Here is a 21,117-nt window from a genome sequence, read left to right on the forward strand (position 1 = left end):
CTTAGACAAATCAAGGAAGCTTTATTTGGTTTCCACAAAACTCTGTAATGCATATTAGCCAAAAGAATTTAAGCTACTTTTCAGGGGTGAAATTCAGCAGGTTCTAACAGGTTCTGGAGAACCAGTAGCAGAAATTTTGAGTAGTTCAGAGAACCGGCAACTACCACCTCTGGCTGGCCCCAGAATGGAGTGGGAATGGAGATTTTGTAGTATCCTTCCCCTGCCACGCCCACCAAGCCACGCCCATAGAACTGGTAGTAAAAAAATTGAATTTCACCACTGCTACTATGTATGTAAATTTGCCCAGTGTGCTTAATTTATAATTCCACTTGTTATGTGATCAAGATCAATTGACAATTAAATGAATTATGGGCAAACAGTTTGAATGAATGGGCCTTCTACTCTACAAAATAAATGTGGCAGGACTGTTCAGATTTCATTCTGTTTGTAGGCATACATGATTTTAGAAATTAGTAGACATGAAATACAACAAAGAGTACTGTTGGCACTCTTACAGTACTATTTCCTGACACATTTTATCGTAGGATGACTGTATTTTTCTTTGCCTCTGCTAGAATTGATTATTAAGACTTACCATCAGGGTTCTTAGAATACGATTTGCATATTTATATACAAATTAATAGCCAGAATACCTGATACAAGTATTAAAAACATCCTACCTACTAATTTGCATTTAAACTTTACCAGCATTGCTACAGGTCCTTACAGAAGGGGAGGGTTTAGAAAGGAGACGCAATACCTATAATGTGAATGATGTAGGAATAGTACAGGGTCAGCTATATGAATACTGAAGGACCCTCTTTATTCACATTATTACAAGAAAGAAATGTTCTTGTTTAGAGATTACATTAAGTCAGCTAAATTCCATTCTTGGTAATATATATCTTCTGAGGGGCCTAGCTGTCAAGGATGCAAGGACACCCATATGAAACAAAAAGTTACTTATTATCCAAAGCAGCCATGAATCTACGCCTCAGCAATCACAGAACTGAGTAAGGTTGTTTAGCTAAGATAATCTTATGAACTAGAAAATAATGAAGGAATTTAGTAATTAGAAAGTGTCAATTATAATGTAACAAATGTATGTTAACCATATATGGAAAACTGCTGTGCTCACAAAATCCTTTGTCTTGGATATGTATAAAAGCAGTTGTATTAGAACTCTTCTTGGTTCAGAATTGCAGATACAAATCTGATTCTGAAACTGCGCAATAAACTGTCTCTGGCTGACCAGGAATGTTGTTTGGTCCCATCATTCCATAACACCTATATGTGGCCCAGATTTACCGATAAACGTGACAGTTCCCAGTTCCCAACGCGCACAAACACACACACAAACAAACAAACAAACACACACACACACACACACACAAAGACAGGCAGACAGGGAGACAGACACACAAACGGGGGGGGGGGTGATAGGGTTCATTTATTTATTGCATTGGGAGCGAACTATTCGTCCTTATCCCCGCGGCCCATGGAAGTCCACAAGGCGCACAAGGGTTTGACCAGAGAACAGAGTCGTCCTCGCGCCAAAACAGACAAGCGCGCCGGCGCTGGGAAAGCAACGCTGCCCGGCGGCGTTGGGGCTCAAGGGCAGCCACGACCTCGGTTAGGGAGCTTCCGCTTTCGGGGCTGCGCGAGGAGCTGTCAGTCAGGGAAGAGCCCCATCCCAGGGTGATGTCAGCGGATCAGCTGCTCTATAACAAAGCGGGGAGAAGCCGAGCGTGCGAGTGGCCCTCGGGCAAAGCGAGCTCCGAGGGGAAGAGCGCGTGAAAGCGGGCGGCTCTCTTCGGGTTGGGCGAGGCGGCAGCGTCATCGGCTCCCAGGCACACCTACCCAAGGCAAGGCGCCGCGGCCGAGCAAGCGGACTGCTTTTGCGCTCGGCGGGCTGAGCTATGGATAGTGACGAGGAGACGCTGGAAGAGACCGTCGAGGGTAATTGCGTGGCTTTGGGCCTAAGCCAGGGAGGGAGGAGTTTAGGCGAGTCGCTCGCGGGCGCCGAGTTGGGGGAAATTGGGAGCCCGAGGCGGGGACAAGCCTGAGGTGTTTTTCTGCCCCCAAGCTCTGCGCGTCTCCACATGGCGAAAATGGAAGAAGAGCTCCTCCGCCGCTGGGGATTGCGGGAGTAAACGGGGGGGGGTCTTTCTTTACGCCTGGTAGCTTTCCGGGAGGGGGAGTAGGGTCTCCCCCCTATTGGGGTTCGCTCAGAGGGGGGGAAAAAAACCCAGCGAAAGTTCCCATTCTTCTGTGGAATCGGTGTTTGCAAGTTGATGTGGGGCGCGTGGCACAGCCTGGACTACACTTTGGGGGGAAAGCAGCTTGGGGTGAAGAAGAACTTTCTCCTCTTCAGTAAAACCCAAAAGAGATCAGCAGGGACGATCGCGCTCCAGAGTTACTGCAAACCTTTTGTCTTTCTTTTCCCGGGCAGAAGCGTGGCGTGGAGGCGAGGGTGGAAATGTTTCTATGCGCTGAAAGCGTCCTTCGCAGTTAAACCTGAAATCTGCTCGCCTAAAGTTCCGCTACAATCTTTCCCTTCCAGATTATTACGGTCGGGCGGTTGAGACCAAAGCGGTCTTAGACTCTCCGACCGGTTCTAAAAACATATTGTTTGTGCCTTAGTTTCTCCCTGCACTGTCCTTTGGAGGCTCAGAATAACCGTACTGTCAAAAATGTTTCCAGGAACCATGAGGTCTGGGAGAAGTTGAACATAATTTGAGACTTTCAACATTTTACATATTATTATTGCTTGAATAATTTGGAAAAATCATGTGGTTAAAATTGCAAATTTGTTGAGCTGCTTAAATTTCCTGCATTGTTGTTTTTTTTGAGGATGCAACCCGGAAGTCCACACCCCACAAATTTTCTCCAGTAATTTTTAATGTGACTGTATGTTTCTGATGGAAAAATATTAAAATGTGTAGTATTTGGAGATGTTAAAGTGAAGATTTGGTCTTTAAAAGTTCCTAAACAGAAACATAAGGTTTTTAGCCCTAATCTAAATATTCATTTTTATTTGTTTTTACTATTGCTCCTGGAAGTTTCTAGCAAGATTTTTAGAATTGACACATGTCAAATTGGTTAATTCTGATCTGCAGAATAATAACTATGTTGCAATCCTGGCACCCTATAATTTGGAAACAATAACTGTATTGTCAGTGGAAGGTTCTGCCTTTTGAAATAATACAAATTACGTTTAATTGCTGACTTAATGTTTAGAGTGACTGCATTTAAAATCTGAAATGTATTTTAAGTTCATTAAATATGGAATTCTATTCCTAGTTATATACAAATTAAGGGTGTGCGAGCATCGTTGTTGACTGGATTTTTTATGTGTTGACTTAGATCCACGGCAGTACTAAACATTTTTTTTCTTTCAAGACAAGGAAAAGTCAAAACTAATTAAGTACAGTATTCTAATGTGGGGCTACACTTTAAAGTCAGTTGGGCTCATCTGGGTGTACTGTAATCTGTAACAGAATGGCACATAAATTGAAGAGAATGAGAGACTAGAGGAAGCTAGAGGAAATATTTTACTAATACTGGGTAACTGAAAAGTTGATCTGAGATTTGATTCTCACTGAATCATTAGGACACATCACTATTTACTGTATTCAATCATTTGTGAACACATCCTGTCTTATATTGGGCAAGTGCCAGTAATTATATGTGCTATAAGTATAATTAGTAAGTATATACTAACTTATAATTGAGTTATCAGCAGTTTTAATGCACAATATCACCAGTCAAATCCATATAGTACAAGTGTCACTAAGCCATAAACCTATTAGTATTGATGCATCATTTAATCCCATCAGGAAAGGCTAGTTGCCAACCTTAAAGTTGATGACTTAGCATAAATATGGCCCAAATGGTTTCTTTAAAGTTTGTAGAATTGTTTAAATCAACACCTTAAATGGAAGAAAAAAGAATTCTTAAGGCCATAGCCTGTTTTTAGCCTGTTTTATTTTTGCAATCCTCCAGCAAACAATGAAGGAATAAACATAGTGAGCAAACCCTATTTCCAGCCTTTTTGGATAAAATGACAGGTAATAAAAAATGAACACACCTGTGTGCAGAATATTTTTTTTTTAAATTTGATTTATATGCCGCCCTTCTCCGGAGACTCAGGGCAGCTTACAGTGCGTTAAGCAATAGCCTTCATACTTTTGTATATTTTATACAAAGTCACCTTATTGCCCCCACAAACTGGGTCCTCAATTTACCTACCTTAGAAAGGATGGAAGGCTGAGTCAACCTTGAGCCTGGCAAGATTCGAACTTACTTTAATTGCAGACAGCTGGTGTTAAATTACAGTGCCTTGTCTGCAATTATCTACACTCTGCAACTGAGCAGAGATATACCATTCTAATGACTGCAGACATGTACTTCCTGCAACACGAGGTATGTTATGTGTCTGGGCATGTTCAACACAAGTACTTGATCTGCACAAAGTATGTCTTACAGGAGGAGGTTGTTACATGTCCGTCCTTAGGCTCTTTGGATTATCATAAATATTTTCAGAAACCCAGATAAATTATATTTCATGTAAGATACTTTTGTTGAGATGGTAACTTTCATTTAGTAAAACACTGATCTTCTTTTAATAATGTCAGGTATCGGGGGCTGAATTGACTGTTCGTCTGAAAAGGCCAGTATGTCAGACTTGCTCCTGATAAGATATTGGCATTCCTCCATTGAATTTTATGATAAAATAGATTTACATACAAGGCAAAACCTGTTTTATTTCTTCTTCTATTCTCCTTAATCATGTCACAGTATTAAACAGAGAGATACAATTTGATCAATGCAAAGTATCCAAATAAGACTTCTTAGAGTAGTTTTGCAAAGGTTTTAAGAATTTAGGTCTGATGCAATTGGTTTATCACGTTAACATGAGGTGTATAACGGCAGTAGCATATGTGACTATGAGGGTTTTAAAAAAATTTTTGTACCATTTCATAGCTAAGAAGACATTTTTTGAAAATGAACGCAACTAAGTGCATATTATTATTATTTCTTTGAGAAGTAGTCTTGTTAGAGGTAAAATCGGGTGGGCTGCTGGGGGTTCGCAGGGGTTCAGGAGAACCTCTAGCTAAGATTCTGTGCAGTTCAGAGAACCCCCAAATCCCACTTTTGGCTGGCCCCACCCATCCTGCCAGGAGTCCCTATGTGGCCCGTTTTGGATGCAGGTAAGTGCAGGGCACACACGGAGCGTCAGAGAGGGCAAAAAATGGGCCTACCGGAAGTTCAGGAGGGCCTCTGGAGCCTGGGGAAGCCATTTTTGCCTTCCCAGAGGCTCGAGGAAAGCCTTCGGAGCCCAGGGAGGGCAAAAACGCCCCCCCCCCCGCTGTGGTGCAGGAGGCCAACTAGGCCATGCCCACCCAGGAACCGGGCCGAGAACCCCTTGCTAAAATTTTTGAAGCCCACCCCTGGGTAAAATAGCATTTGGGAACTTTCTCTTTTTTCCTTTAAAATTAAATATCAGGCTCATAATGTAAGATTATATGAATTATCCATTTTCACATAAACATTGGTAGAATTTCAGTTTTCTTTCAAGAATTCCTGCAGCAATTCTGACTTCTGTTAGGTCACTTTTTTCTTTAGGTTGGTTGGATGATCAAATCTTTGTAGTGGAATATGATCGTCATCACCAATGTGACTTGGCTTCTTTGAGTGGCCAGGAGTTTACACCTGGTTACTTGGCTTTGAAAGAGGTGGTAATGACCCTTTCTTGTAGAGTCCATCTCTTGGTCTAGCACAGAGGTCTTCAAACTTGGCAGCTTTAAGACTTGTGGACTTCAACTCCCAGAATTGAAGCTATAGCTGGCTGGAGAATTCTGGGAATTGACGTCCACAAGTCTTAAAGCTGCCAAGTTTGAAGATCTCTGTGCTAGCAATTCTGGAAAGTTTTCACCCATGCCTTTTAGATAAGGTTTTTGGTAAGAATCACACCTGAATTAAGTCAGTACTAATAGGGGAAGAGTGTTAAGTCCATAGTAGTTCCAGTGCTGATTACCACAATGCTAGTCTTTTCCCCAAATTATAAAACTCTGGGAAAGATTATCAATTGGTTTGAGGTTAAGTATCATTGGTCTGCTAATGATACTGAGCTGTACTTCACACTTTAGACCAAGTCAAGGATGCTGTAAAGGTATTAAATAGATGTTAGGAACTTGTTGTGAAGAAAGAGCTCTGATTAAACCCTAGTAGAGCTATTGTTCATCCATAAAAATCTTCTGCTTTCCTGAAACCTTAGTTCCAGCTGTGGCTGTGAGTGCAGTTGGACTAGAATGGTCTTTTCCCAACAGTTAATATGCCAATTATAACTTTACCTGGATTCAGGCACAGTAATGATTCATGATCTTATTATAGTGAATTAATCAATATATTCTACTTTAAGGATAATGTAGAAGTACTGCTGAGAAGTACTCTACAGAAAGCAGGAGCCCAGGCTGCTGTGAATAGATCCCAGCATTGCAAAATAAAAATTATTTTATGGTTGATACCCTGATTGGTAGGAGTCATTTGGGCCCAATTCAAAATGCTGACTATTTACCTATGAAACCCTACAAAATAAAGCGCTGGGTTACTTTAGCAACTACATTGTCCAACATTATTTTGCCCATCCTGGCTGATAATTAAGAGTAGCCTGTTTAAGATCCTGCACCCAGGTAAGGTGAGGTGGGTATGGGCCTGAAGATAGGCTTAAGTAGTGGCTCTAATTTTGTGGAATATGGTGAGCCTGAAAGTGTATTTATCCATCTTATTCCCAGCATTTAGGAGGCTTCTTAAAATGTTCCATTTTAAATAGCCCTTTGAGGATGCTGATAAGTGGAAGAAGGATGGTCATCTTATTTTTTATTAGTTGGTGCTTACATGAAATTCTTGTACTTAAACAACAAAAACAAATTATAGTAACACATCCATGGATTTTAACACATTTCCCTGGAATAGGAAATCTTGGATGATGGAGATTTCTTGCTTGTCTCAGGGTCAGTTCATCCCAGATAAAAATATTACATGAAAAATGATATATTTGAAAATCCCACTCACCAATTTTCATAGTGCTACAAACATAGAAATCTGTTACTCAAGTATAAAATATGCTGTAATGTGACTGTCTACATTTTGACTTTTAGTATTGTTATCAGAAGAAGTGAGATAATAAAGATCCCTGATTGTTTTGTTCACCTTTACTTCTGTGCTACTTATTTCATTTGAACAATCTCTACATTTATTCCCACTGAAAGAATTTATTTACTTACTTATTTATTTATTTATTTATTTATTTATTTATTTATTTATTGGTTCGATTTATATGCTGCCGTTCTCCGGAGACTCAGGGCGGCTTACAATGCATTAAGCAATAGCCTTCATATTTTTTGTATATACCTGCTTAGTAGGGCTTTTGGCCCCCACAAGCGGTGTTCTTTTTTTTTTAAATACAAAGTCAGCTTATTGCCCCCACAATCCGGGTCCTCATTTTACCTACCTCGAAAGGATGGAAGGCTGAGTCAACCTTGAGCCTGGTGAGATTTGAACTTGCAGTAATTGCAGGCAGCTGGTGCTAGTTAACAGCACTTTAGTCTGCTGCGCCACCAAGGCTCTTCCCAATGTCTCGAGCCTCCTTTGTTCTATCTAATCTAATCAATCCAAATATTGCCAGTGCTTCTACATCTGTCTCAACTTTGAAAGTTTAGCAAAATGTGATCATCCTTTGAATGTGTTTCTCAGTTCACATGTTGATTCCAAAGAAATAAAACTGTAAGATCAATAGTTCATTGTCAACTTCTATAAAGATGCGGTGGAACAAATGTCAACTATAGTTAGCAATGCAGTCTGATACAATTACAAGTCAGCTTTGTCTGAAAACTGACAGTAATAAAATCTATGTTTTCTTGGGCAGCTGATGCAGTTTTCATTCTTGCAGATAACCAGGTAAGTGGCAGTATCTGCAATACACATTTTTAAAAAACCAGTTTGTTTGATCTGAGTCAAACCTGAGAGAACAAATATTTTAATAGACTAAATATTATAATGTCAAGAAATAAAACATTGGAAACAATATAACCTAAGAATTGTTGCAAGTGCATGACAAGATACAGAAAAAGATACGTTTGAATCAAAACACATATCTTGTGATCTAAAAATGTCCAGCTGTTTGAACTGAGTCTATATGTCTTTGTATGTCTAAATCTGTAAAGAATGGAGTAAAATAAAACCTATGACTCCATGCAAATTTGGTACAGTATGCATTAAATTTGCTGCAACATTCCTGCTGTCAAAATGATGCCCTGTATAAATTTGGGATATAATGGAATAAACTATGAGTAGTGTTGACTCATCTGATTCGGTCATATATATCTCACTGAGTCATGCTTCAAAATGTTTTCACTTGTCTACTTCATATATCAAAAATGAGATTTGTCCATGGAATACAGACTCTTTGGGGCATGCAGATATAAAATAACAAAGTTTGAAAATATGTCACCCATGACTTATTGGGATTGTGTCTGAGTTATTTTCTTTGCTTGGCATAAAGGTTATTTTACATCAATGAACTGGGTCAGTAGCACTTGTCTGACAGCTACAGTATGTTTGCACAGTTTATTCATTCTTACATCTCTACATGCATAGATTTCCTTAATAGAATGTAATCTCTCCCATAATATATCTGTTTTGCAGAATGCTGGTCATTTGGCCCTTATGCTGTCCTTTCATTCTCCACTCAAAACCTATATCAGGCTCTGAAAGAGGAGAGGAATGTATTTATCAGTGTCTTGAATAATAGTTTAAGTGGATAAATACTACACTTGTACTAAATTTATAAATACTCAAGCTAGTTTGTGTGGCTGGATAAAATCAGCATCCAATGCTGTTTCTTATAAGAACAGATTGCTTGTGTGAGTCCCACTGGTTTTCAAAATAGTTTTTTATTGTTATTTTTTTAGGAACACTTGATGATGATGGTATGCCCCATGGGTTTTGTATAGTCACATATTCTTCCACAGACAGATTTGAAGGGAACTTTGTGCATGGAGAAAAGAATGGTCATGGAAAATTCTTCTTCTTTGATGGAAGGTAGACATCACAGTGTCTTGAGTTCTTTCACTGGATTCCGAATTCATATTTAGCCATTTAGACACAGATATATTATATGTTGTACCAGAATTAGTGGGTAGGCATAACATATTAAACTAGTAGCCATGATTTAAAAATCACAGTGTTTGGAAACATAAAGCATGTTGATCTATGAAATAAATAAGAGTATGACTTAGTATGTTATAGATAGTCCTTGACTTACAACCATTGACTGTTTGATGTTACAACAGCACTGAAAAATCTGTTAGTTACACTTACAACTGTTGCAAAATCCGGATGATCACATGATTGACATTCAGGTGATTGGCAATTGGCATATATATATGAGGGGTGCAGCATCCCAGGGTCACATGATTGCCATTTGCAATATTTACCCAATTAGCTTCCAACAAGCAAAGTCAATGAGAAAAGCTAAATTTGCTTAAAGTTCATGTGATTCACTTAATCGTAAAAAAAGATCATAAAATTGGGTATAACTCACTTAACAACCTATTTGTTTAACAGTCCAAACCAATTCTGGTCCAAACTGTGGCCTTGAGTCAAGAACTACCTGTATATAAAGCCTGACTATTTGCTGGGTTTACTTAAAAAAAAACAATCAGGTAAAATGACATGTTACAAACTCCATTGGCTTTATACAGTTATTTATTTATTTATTTATTTTAAAAATTATTTTTTAAAAAATGGTAGGATAATACTTTATAATGTTGGGATAATCATTAGTAAAGCAAAGTAACAAATTACTTGCACTGTAGACCTAATGATTCGCCCTGCATTCTTTGACTTCTGTTCTATATTATATGGAACAAAAATAATTAAGTTCTTAGAAAAAATAAGTTATAAATAGTAGACATATTCTTGGTTTTCTCTAAGTTTTTTGGTTCATGTTCTTTTCTCTGAAGTCATTTCAGTGCCTTTACAGTGTATATATGTTTTGAAGCCTCAAATATCTTTGTCTCTTTAAGCTCATTGACCCAAAGTGCTGAAAATGGAACTAGGATTCAGTCACTTTCCCCCTTGCCACAACTTTGCAATAATTTCCCGATTCCTTTAAATGGAAAAGAACAATAATATATCATAAGGTTAGAATGTGTAGGAAATATTACAAAATATCAGTCTTCACTATATAAAGTTTATTGTCATCCCTGACATTTATCAGAAAAACAAGGCGGATTATTAAAAACCTTCTTTAAATAAACTAAAGCTGTGAGTTACATCATAAAAAACCAGAAACATATTGATCATAATAAAACCTTGGACATGAACAGTCTATCCAATAGGACTGGTCTTTTTTTCTCTGTAAATGAGATAAAATAACAGTCATTTCTACACTATTCTTTTTTCTTTGCTAGCACGCTAGAAGGCTTTTATGTTGATGATGGTTTGCAAGGCCAGGGAACATACACCTATGAGGATGGAGGCATACTTCATGGCACGTACATTGATGGTGAATTGAATGGGCCAGCTCAGGAATATGATGCTGATGGACGATTGGCCTTCAAAGGGCAATACAAAGATAATATTCGGCATGGATTTTGTTGGATTTACTATTCAGTAAGTTGTCTTATTTTCTCATGTATTTTACCATGTAACAATAATAGTTATACTGAGGAATCTACAGGGGTCAAGGGAGAGCTTCACATCAATACAATGAAGGCTTCATCTCTTTTGTATATAATGTGATGTAAAAAGCATTACAAAAGAGGCAGAAATTGTTTTCATTATTTTGTTCACTTCTTCACAGCTAAATGGAGATAGGTTGTTACAGTTTGGATGCAAATTAGTATCTTATTTTATTACAGTTGTGTATTGCCAAATCTGGAGTGACTAATGGAAGTTTACAACAAGAATAATATACATAATATAAATTATACAAGTATACATGTACACTACAAGCATATAACTAAAACGGAAAAAAATAAAAATAAGAAAAATAAATGAACATAGTTGAATATAATTGTTCATAACTCTACCAAATTTAAATGCAGAAAAGTTCCACCTTAGCAGCTTTATAGAGTGACTCCAGGGTTATGTTACAAGTAACACAACATAACCTTTCTGTCATATGTAAATTTTCTGCATGTGAACAAATGCATGAACTATCTTGTGTGGCTTGAATAAAGGTTGTAATAAATAGAAAAAGTCCAGACAGTCTGGTTGCCTCTCGAAAAAAAGCACCTTTGGGACAACCTGAATGACTGAGAAGCTCCACAGATGTAATAAATACCTTCGAGATAATCTTAACTAATTTTGATATAGAATAACTACAGCAGAATTGCAGTTGTTTTCATAAATGAATCAATGGCTCTATTCAGGATGCTCAAGCTAGTGCCTTGCCTGAACTGGTTCTGTAGAGACTCTGTCCTTCCTGTATACAACCTTCCATTGGTAACAAAATGTTCTTAATTATATAACTTGAAGAACAAAGCATGGTATTGGATCCCTATACATTGTTCCTGTCTTTCCCCCAAAACAGGTTTGAAGGCAGTGTTAAGCTATGGAAGAAGACTGAATAATAGCCCTTTGCACTCAGTTCTGAATTGTCACTAGGAAAGTAAGACAAGAAAATATCTTGCTTTGTAGCCATAACTAGCAAAAAAACTCCCATATTACTAAAGTATTTTATATGCAATGTTCTTCACTATGATACCCTTTACGGCTACTGGGACTACAATTCCTAGATTTACTTGTCAACACAGAAGTAGCAGTTGCCTGATATCTGAAGATTGCCAACTTGGAAAAAGCTGAATGAAAGTTCGGCAAAATTAATGAACTCAAATGCAGCATAATCCAAGTTATGCTAGCTGAGAAGCACAGGATGAAGCACATAATATTTCTGTCTATGGAAAGAACTTTCTGTCATCTGAAAGTTGACAGAACTATTTTTAAATGTTTTATTTAAACATTTTAAAATTATGAGCTATCAAAACTCTCTTTTGGTAACCTAATAAACCCACCAGCAGAATTGTTCTGTTGATTAAGATATATTAAGTTGAAAATAGAGAAACATAGAGAAAAATTGAAAGGAGAAGAGCTGAATTACATAGCATTCAAAAGAGAAAAAAATGCCAATAAAAGCTAGTCATGATCTGTTCTAATTGACAACTTATGAAATCCAATGAGAGCAAAAATATAGTCCTTTGTATCCTAACCCATTCTTTCAGGCATAATCACCCTGAAGTTTGGATACAGCATATTTTCCAAACTCAGTGGTGTCTTAGCTCTGTTAGAATCTGTTAAGCTTTGGAAGCAGAACAGAGTAAAACTGGTTATTTTATATATTTTATGCATGTAATTTATTTTGTAAATGGAACCTCTCACTCAAATAATTTTCAACTAGAGCTAGACAGCTTGAAAATCCCTTGTGAGACAGCTTTCTTTTTCCTTAGTATCTATTTTTTAAATTTTAAATGTATATGCTGCCTTTTTCATCCTTACAGACCCAGCATTTTACATTAATAGGACTGAAATGATGAGTGCAGAGGTACAAAAGCCAGAGTAAATGAAAAAAACAGGAAATGAAAAAATAAAGTTCTAACTAGCACTTTTATTATCCAGATGAAAGTTTTTCACACTTTGTTCCCTGGAACTCTAAGGTTCTGTGAGAGATTAAGGACACTTAAAAAAAAGAATCACTCAGAGCCAGTTGTCTAACCCCAGAGTTTTGCCTTTTTATCAGGGTACTGGAAATGTAATTTAACTTTTTAATTTTGGGTTGAAAAAGCTTGAAAACCCCTCATCTCAATATTGAGACTAAGATTTTTACTATTTGTCAATAGTAATCTTCATTAAATTTAAAAACAGCATACAATGTTTCCCCTTAATTTTTGGAAACAGTTTTATTGCTTCTTTTTCAGGATGGTGGGTATCTGGTTGGAGAAGTTAATGAAGAAGGAGAGATGACTGGAGAAAAGCTAGCCTATGTATACCCTGATGGGAAGATGGCATATTATGGGCACTTCATAGATGGTGAAATGATAGAAGCAAGATTGGCAAATATTATACTGGCAGAGGAAGAAAAACTACAATTTGATGTTATACCAGGCAGTAAGTTGTCACTCATGTATTTTATCTCATAATATGTGAATGTCTAGGTCCTCTTAAAGATTTGACTACTTTATTAAGTTATTGTACTTACAATATATATATATTGTATATATATATTGCCTTTAGGGCCAGATTCTTGCAATAGCTAATTCTAAGTCTTTTACCAAGTAATGTAGCAATGTGAACCTATATCTGATGTTAATAATTAGGTTGGCTTTTTATATTTTGAATGTAGATTCCCATTTACAACAGCTGAATATACAAAGGAAGAGATTCTCAGAACCTTATATAATTACTGTTCGTCAGTGTTTCTTTTTCAGTCAAGCTGAGGAATTTAATTTTACATGGGCAGCAGACAAAATAAATATAAATATTGTAATCTATACTGTCATTTCAGATCAAGAAATACAGCAGTATTTGTCAGCACTTTTTGACTTCCGGTTAATCTTCTAAACATTGTCTATTTTCTGAGGTCTCCCAAGCATAGTGTCAGCTTCCTGTCTAGTAGCCATTTCTTGAGTTCTTTCTGAGAGTAATGCTTTTGAATTCCAGATTATAAACTCCTTTGCTCCAGTTCTGTGTATCTAGGGCATAGTAGCTGGAAGGAAGAGAAAATGATGAAAAAAAGAGAAAAATCTTGTGCTTTTCGGGGCAGGTGAATATTGCTACTATCATGGGGTTACTTTGTCAGTTTATGCCTTATCTAAAGCTATTTGGTGTTCTTTCAAGGAGCAGTTATATAAGGGTAAAATAGTGAGATGGTAGCATATACCTTTAATAAATAAATACATGAAGAAATGTATTTTTTTTTAAAAAAAGACTTAGATGTGATATGGTGGCTGCTGTTAACTCCTTTGGAACAAAATTTAAATTATAATTTATGCTTTGGCAGCAGGATATATTGCAACTCTATACATTGATGGCATTCAGGAACAGATCCATTTTTAGAAATTGTTTACCAAGGAAAATATTTCCTAATAGATTTTAGATACCTAAATTTTAGCCGTTTGTCTGATGTGTAATTTTTAAGTTTTTAAGAGGTATGCAAAAATACTGTTTAAAGAACACTTAAAAAGTAATCCATTTGTATACCTAGTGTACGCAAATAAATCTAATTCAGAATTGATTTACAATTAGTCAAGAAGCATTATTTTTGGGTGAAGCTAAACTCCTATAGAATTACTTACAGTTGGAAAGAACATCAAAATGTATATGCAAAATTCTATGTTAATTGATCCTAAAATAGTGGTATTTAAAAAAATATTAAATTTGTGTAACATACATCGTACATTTTTATTCTATATATTATTTTCTGTACTGATTTATTATAGGCCCAGTTTACAGTTTTGATAAATCTACTTCATCCTGCATTTCTACGAGTCCACTTCTTCCTGACCCTTATGAATCAGAGAGGTAGAATGTTTTATTAAAGTTTTGTCTTTCCATGCAAATATTTGCAAATAATATTTCACTGGGTTACACACATTAGTATACTATCCATTTACTTCCTTTCCACTTCCAAATATTAATCCTTTATGAGAACATAGAGATTGTCACATTTGACATCAATCTAGTCATGTTTTTTTCAAACTGTGCATTGAGCCACACAAGACTACCCCAATGAATTCACAAAGGTGCTGTGGGATCATAAACTCCTAGCTTGAAGTAGTTCACAGTTTTGCATAGGAGCACCATGAAAAAATTACCAAGGATGTCGTGAACTGAGAAACTCTGGGAATCTCTGGTCTAGTCTGTTTTTCGATGAGCTGGTTTTGGCTCTAGTCTGTCTACTGAGTATTTGTCTATTTGAGTATATTCCATGTGTGTGTGTGTGTGTATAGGTGCATGCACATGCACAGTGTCAGGTGAGATAAAATCAGGATAGCAATCATGAACACACAATCAAATCCCTGTTGCTTTTCATATGTATGCAACACATATTAAAATAGGTGGAACTTTTAGCACACACTCATAACTGTCCTCTTGCTTTTTTTTATTACCCTCCACAAAGTTGCCTTACAGCAGGAGTATCAAACTCAAGGCCCGGGGGCCAGATTCGGCCCACAGGGTCCTTAGATCTGGCCCGCTGTGCCACCCTGGAAACAGCGAAGGACCAGCCTGTGGTGCGTCTGCCAGCAAAAATGGTGCTCAGGGGGGCTGCACACGGACCTTGCGAACTCCATTTTTGCTGGCAGAGGGTTGCAGGAGGCTGTTGCAGCCAAAAACAGAGCTTGGAAGCCCGTTTTCACTGGCAGAGCACTCGGGCCACTATAGGTGCCCCTGACATGAGTGACCGAGCTGGCCATGCTCATCCTGGCCACGTCCACCCCGGGCCCCCGAGATCAAACACAACCCTGATGTGGCCCTCAATGAAATTGAGTTTGACACCCCTGCCTCACAGCATAATTTCATATGGTTATACTCTGAAATATGTGTTGTGTATTAAATTCCAAGACTGATTTCAAAGGATTGCAGTTGGTATAACCTAAAAAGCCTTTTTGAAATAAATTATAGATTGGAATTCATTTTAAATTATCCACAGATAATCCAAAACTAAGGATAATATGGAATGTGCAATTTTAATTTTTTAAAAAAACATGTAATTGATATGAACGACTAGCTTATTCCCTTAAAAGTTCTTTAAACTATTTGTTTCTTTTGATATATTCCAAAATTAACACTTAGCAATATGAGCTTCACTTCTAGATTCTTATGTGTGCTCTAATAAGATCTGTCCTAGAAACCTTACTGCACATGCATGAAGTTGTAGATCAGATACTATTTTTATTCATTGCTTTAATTTAGGGTCTTTGTAGATGCATCTCTTATTTCCAATGCTGGAGAAGGTTTATTTACTAAAATAGCTGCTGAAGCTGGCACAGTGTTATCTTTTTACAATGGTATACGAATTACACATCAAGAGGTAAAGTACAAAGAAACATTTTCATTGCTTCTGTAACAACGTCCACGTTGCTTATTAATATTTCAATAGTATTTTCATGGTAACAACATTTCATTAAATAGAAAGATGGGGTGTATGTTTATGCCATTTGTACTACTAACTTTTGTGCTAATTCACATCTGTTATTTCAGATGTATAAAGCAGCAGCCCCCAACCTTTTGGGCACCAGGGACCGGTTCCGTGGAGAGACGGTTTTCTGCGGACTGGAAGGGGCATGGTTTCACATACTGCCTGCATCTTTCTGGCATGACCAGGGATTGAGGACCCCTGATATAAAGATCTCCTAGTAGCTATATAGGTAGTCCTTGACGTATAACCACAGTTGACCCCAAAATTTATGTTGCTAAAGTAAGAAATTTGTAAAGTGAGTTTTGCCCCATTTTACAACATTTCTTGTCACCTTTCTTAACTGAATCAATGCAGTTATTAAATTAGTAACATAGTTAAGTGAATCTGGTTTCCCCATTGACTTTGCTTGTCAGAAGGTTGCAAAAGAGGATCACATTACCCCACAAAACTGCAACCGTCATAAATGTGAGTCGGTTGTCAAGCAGCCGAACATAAATCATGTGACCATGGGGATGATGCAATGCCCGTAAGTCTGAAAAATGGTCATAGGTCACCTATGCCGTTGTAACTTTGAACAGGCACTGTTGTAAGTTGAGGACTACCTGTACAGCATTTATTCTTGGCAATAATAAATGCCATCTCCTCCTCCTTTCCATGATATGATTCTGTTAAATACTAAGAATAAATCTGAATGTTCTCTAGTGACAAAATATTTACACTAGTCTGCTTTTTGAGAGAGAGAGAAAGAGAGAGAAAGATTGAGTCAACACTGAGTTGGGGACACACACACACACACACGCAAAAAGTCTGCTTTTGTGTAAAATTAATGAAAAGGAGAAATGTGAAAAATATGTACGCAAGGTTGCAGGTACAAAAATTTTCATGAATATTGGAGTGGAATACATTTTTCCCCCCTGTAAGCTCTGACCTTATGTGGCAGACTTGCCAAACAGTTTATATATCTGGTTCTTTCAAACTCAAAAAAAATACATGTGAGTTTTGACTTGATAAAAATAAATATTTGTCATAGCAATATTGTTTTCAATGCCAGGTAGACAGCAGGGACTGGTCTTTGAATGGAAACACGATATCCCTTGATGATGAAACTGTCATAGATGTACCAGAACCTTACAGCCATGTAATCAAATACTGTGCCTCTTTGGGACACAAGGCAAACCACTCATTCACCCCAAATTCTGTTTATGACTCGTAAGTATTTAACTTCTGCTCATGTCTTGAACTGTCACGATTATACACAATGATGCACTGATTTTGTGATTGTGTGTGTGTGTAAAGACAAACGCTAAATCATATACATGACAAATTGCCTTACTTAAAAATGAAACTAAGGAAAACATTTCTGGAAAAATGTGCCAGCTTGATAGAACAGACACCTTTAAATGAAACACAAACACTAATCCTGGCCCACTATGTATAACTTCATTAGTTTTGCATATTGTATGATTGATACCTGAAAAAACATTATGGGTAGACTAGCATTGCAAATGTGTTGTTATATAGCATGACACACCAAGAAATTTATGGTAGACTCAAATAAGTTAACTGAGTTACTTATATATAGGGGAATTTGCTACTTTTGCAGTGCTTGAATCAAAGTTTCCATTGGAATGGGTAGACTTTTAAAACTTCTTTTAAATAAAACCCCAAGGCCTTATTTTTATTGTATTTATTTGTATCCCACCTTTATTATTTTTACAAATAGCTCAAAGTGGCAAACATATCCAACACGCCTTCCTCCTGTTTTTCTCACAGTAAGATTTAGTACTATTTTTTGTCGGTAAGAATATAGAGTAAATGTAATACCGTAGTGATTATTGTTAATAGCTCACATTTTTCCTGACTCCGTGTGCCTATTTGTTTTCTAGATTTGTTCACCCTCGCTTTGGACCGATAAAATGTATTCGGACAATTCAAGCAGTGGAGAAGGATGAAGAACTAACAGTGGCTTATGGCTACGATCACAGTTCCACTGGACAAAACGGGCCAGAAGTACCAGAGTGGTATCTGGCAGAACTAAGAGCCTTCCAAGCTTCCCTGAAAAAATGAAATGCAAGCAGTTTCCCTATTCAATACATTGCACTATCTTTGATGCTGGAATCGGAACAGCCTGGGGTTGATCATGCTGTGATTCTTCAATACTTTTCCCTATATTAGAAAGAGTGGAAGCCTTTTTATTTTGTTTTTGTTCCTTGCAGACTAATGTGTTTTAGCCACTCCCTTAAAATAACCTTTACATTTAAGCTAATAGTGCAAAATGAATTATTTAATATGCTACACAAGGAAGTGTGGCCTTTTTTTGGGGGGGGGCAACTAGTCTGCATCAGCAGCTGTCAAAATATAGAAAGAGAGCATTTTTAAAACCAAGGTTTTATCTGTACTGTGGTTTCTCTGATTCTGCGCAACTACATTTTGTATTTGCCATATTATGATGATAATAGAATTGTGCTAAGTGTAGTATTCTAAAAAGGCAAGTATAATTTCAGAATACTGCTTTAGGGTGTTTTCTATTTTGGTGCACAAGAGACCTCTCTTTACATTATCTTCTTCTTAAAGTCAGCACAAAAGTTTAAACTGCAAAAGGTTGGTAAAATGAGGACCCAGATTGTTGGCGGCAATATGCTGACTCTATAAACTGCCTAGAGAGGGCTGTAAAGCATTGTGAAGTGGCATATAAGTCTTAAGTGCTATTGCTACATGATGGTTTTTTAAGGCTCTGAGGATATGTGCCTGGAAGACCAGAGCTGCTATAACTTTAATCATGATAATCACATTTGAGTGACTTCTACTTGTCCATATGAGCATTTTCTACTGCTTGTTTTTGGTTTCTTACACTGGAGAGCATAATGTCAGTTTATATAGAACAAATGAATCAAGGATATACCAATAAATTCCTTGTTTGCTAAATTTATCTTTTTCTTGCCTTTAATTGGTAATTTACAAAATCCTGGAAGCTACCAATACTCATCAAAGGCAGATTTCTGTAAAGGTGGGAAATCCTACATTGCAAACCTTTTTTAAAACAACTGCAAAGTAATTCAGAGAGTTACATGGAAAACTCAACATTTTTACTATGAAGCGAATTATACTTGAGATTGTCAAACAGTTTTACGGGAATCATGAAAGTACATTTTACTAATCCTAGCTAACATTTAATAATATCATGATAAAAAAGTAAACTTTCAGGGATCTGACATAGCCAGTTACTGGCATTTCTTAAACATATTTTCAAATATGTGCAATATATGTTTACAGAATATTTGCTCTGTATTATACAAGTAGAAATGTCTTTTTGCATTGTACTTATTTATTTAAAAATAAATAACCACTGAATTCAGTGGGACTTTCTTCAAATGTAGAGGATGCTGGTTTCTTATGCAGAAAAGACTCTGAATATGATCCTTATCAGCAGGCTGATGATTCTGTTGATAAAACTCTGATTTGCTTATTTCACTATTTTAAATATGTAATACTATAGTCCCTAATTACAGTCTTTATACCATGCATATTTTAATTTTCAGGTTAAAAAGAGCCATTTTACTGCCAAAATAGTTTATGTAATTTATGCAACAATTTTGAAAAATTAGCATTAGCATTACAGTAATAAACTACTATTCTATTATAAGTAACAAAGCTAGAACCTACATATTGCAGCCTCATAAGGATTTAAATACTGCATAGAGTAGAAGGCATATAGAGGTGTACACTCTAGGGGTCTTTTTGGACCCTTGGCTCCTGCCTGTGGCAGCTGTGACTAGCAGGTGCTGACAGTCCCTAATGCCCTTGTGACTTCCTATCTGGAGTATTGCAAGGTACTCTATGTGGGACTTTCCTTGAGGAAGCTTCAACTGGTGGAGAATGCAGGTGCACGAGTAGTAAATAGTATTGGAAATTTGACACGCATAACACCATTATTTCCTGAATTGTGCTAGTTGCCAATGTGTTTCCAGATGCAATTCAAGAGAGCTAAATTTAGAGTTTATTATTAAGAATTCAGTCCTTTATCTGTTTATCTAAGGGAAGTTTTACTAAAATTTCTTTTTACAAAACTGCATTTGATTTCTACGTCAAGAGAATAATGGACATTTTAAATGGACATTGATAACATGACTTCGAGATTCACAGAGTTCGGTCTGCTGTACAGTCTTCTTTATTTTCCATAACATTGTTTCATATCCTAAAAGCAATCTTATAGTAATGATGAAGCCAAGCAATTAACTCAGAAAGTGCATGGCCAACATTTGCCACCAGTAAACTATTTAAAATCAGCTATTATTGGGGATTGTTGAAAAATATAGTTACTGTCCATGAATTGAGAAATATTTGGAAACTTATTTATCGGAACTAATATGATCACTATCTTCATGAATGATAACATGTAGACATCCATTTGTCATGCTTATGCTGTGTGCTTGCAAGAGGGTGCAGAATCAAACCCAATCCTGACAAGCAATCACAATTACTGTATGCTCTGAACCTCTGAAACTACACAGGATGGTAGTGAAATGGATTTGACATTTTTAAAACACTTCGTGGTTAACACTTTTGGAAAACATTAAAATGGTTTCACCTTTTTAATGTAGATATTTGCCATTGTACATTATATTCTAATTTAGATTTCAATATGTTCATTACATTCTAATTTACATAGCCCTTGCAGTGATTTATAGTGATCAAAATTATTTAGTGTATAAACCTCTATCTACAGCCCGCACGAAATTCAACAGAGGTTATTTGCAACTGAATTTTCCCAAACCTGTAGCCATTTTCATTTGTTCAAAATGCTCAGCGAGTGATGCTAACTAGAAATCCTAGGTTCTAACTATCAAAAATACAGAAGCCATCAGATGGTGAATATGATGCATTGTGAGCTTATTTGCATAAAATTTGCATCT

At 36.8% G+C, this 21,117-nt stretch overlaps 1 protein-coding gene across 6 annotated transcripts; it reads left to right on the plus strand.

Annotated features, from left to right (window-relative positions):
• The first annotated feature begins 1,644 nt into the window (after nucleotides 1–1,644).
• SETD7 (SET domain containing 7, histone lysine methyltransferase) lies at nucleotides 1,645–19,576 on the plus strand. 6 transcript variants are annotated; one of them, XM_087874561.1, is made up of 9 exons: nucleotides 1,723–1,959; nucleotides 7,931–7,962; nucleotides 8,976–9,105; nucleotides 10,479–10,680; nucleotides 12,984–13,173; nucleotides 14,505–14,586; nucleotides 15,979–16,096; nucleotides 17,256–17,413; nucleotides 18,091–19,576. In XM_087874561.1, the coding sequence occupies exons 3-9, from the start codon at nucleotides 8,996–8,998 to the stop codon at nucleotides 18,269–18,271; spliced, it is 1,041 nt and encodes a 346-aa protein (XP_087730687.1). In that variant the 5' UTR covers nucleotides 1,723–1,959; nucleotides 7,931–7,962; nucleotides 8,976–8,995; the 3' UTR covers nucleotides 18,272–19,576. The 6 variants fall into 6 exon arrangements, 5 of the variants coding, with proteins under 5 accessions (XP_034257236.1, XP_034257238.1, XP_087730687.1 ...); XR_015729080.1 differs by lacking the exons at nucleotides 1,723–1,959; nucleotides 7,931–7,962 and adding exons at nucleotides 2,190–2,415; nucleotides 16,267–16,433 and having other exon boundaries at nucleotides 18,091–19,129; XM_034401345.3 differs by lacking the exon at nucleotides 7,931–7,962 and having other exon boundaries at nucleotides 1,645–1,959.
• Nucleotides 19,577–21,117: the final 1,541 nt, after the last annotated feature.

Source organism: Pantherophis guttatus, chromosome 8 (assembly GCF_059756535.1).
Source record: "Pantherophis guttatus breed Tessera chromosome 8, ASM5975653v1, whole genome shotgun sequence".
In the NCBI taxonomy this organism is placed as follows: domain Eukaryota; kingdom Metazoa; phylum Chordata; class Lepidosauria; order Squamata; family Colubridae; genus Pantherophis; species Pantherophis guttatus.

Coding starts and splice junctions, on each gene's coding strand:
- SETD7 (XM_034401344.3), top strand. CDS start 2,295: ATGTGGGGCGCGTGGCACAGCCTGGACTACACTTTGGGGGGAAAGCAG. Junction 2,416..8,975: donor AGGGACGATCGCGCTCCAGA/GTTACTGCAAAC, acceptor TTATTTTTTTAG/GAACACTTGATGATGATGGT. Junction 13,174..14,504: donor ATTTGATGTTATACCAGGCA/GTAAGTTGTCAC, acceptor GATTTATTATAG/GCCCAGTTTACAGTTTTGAT.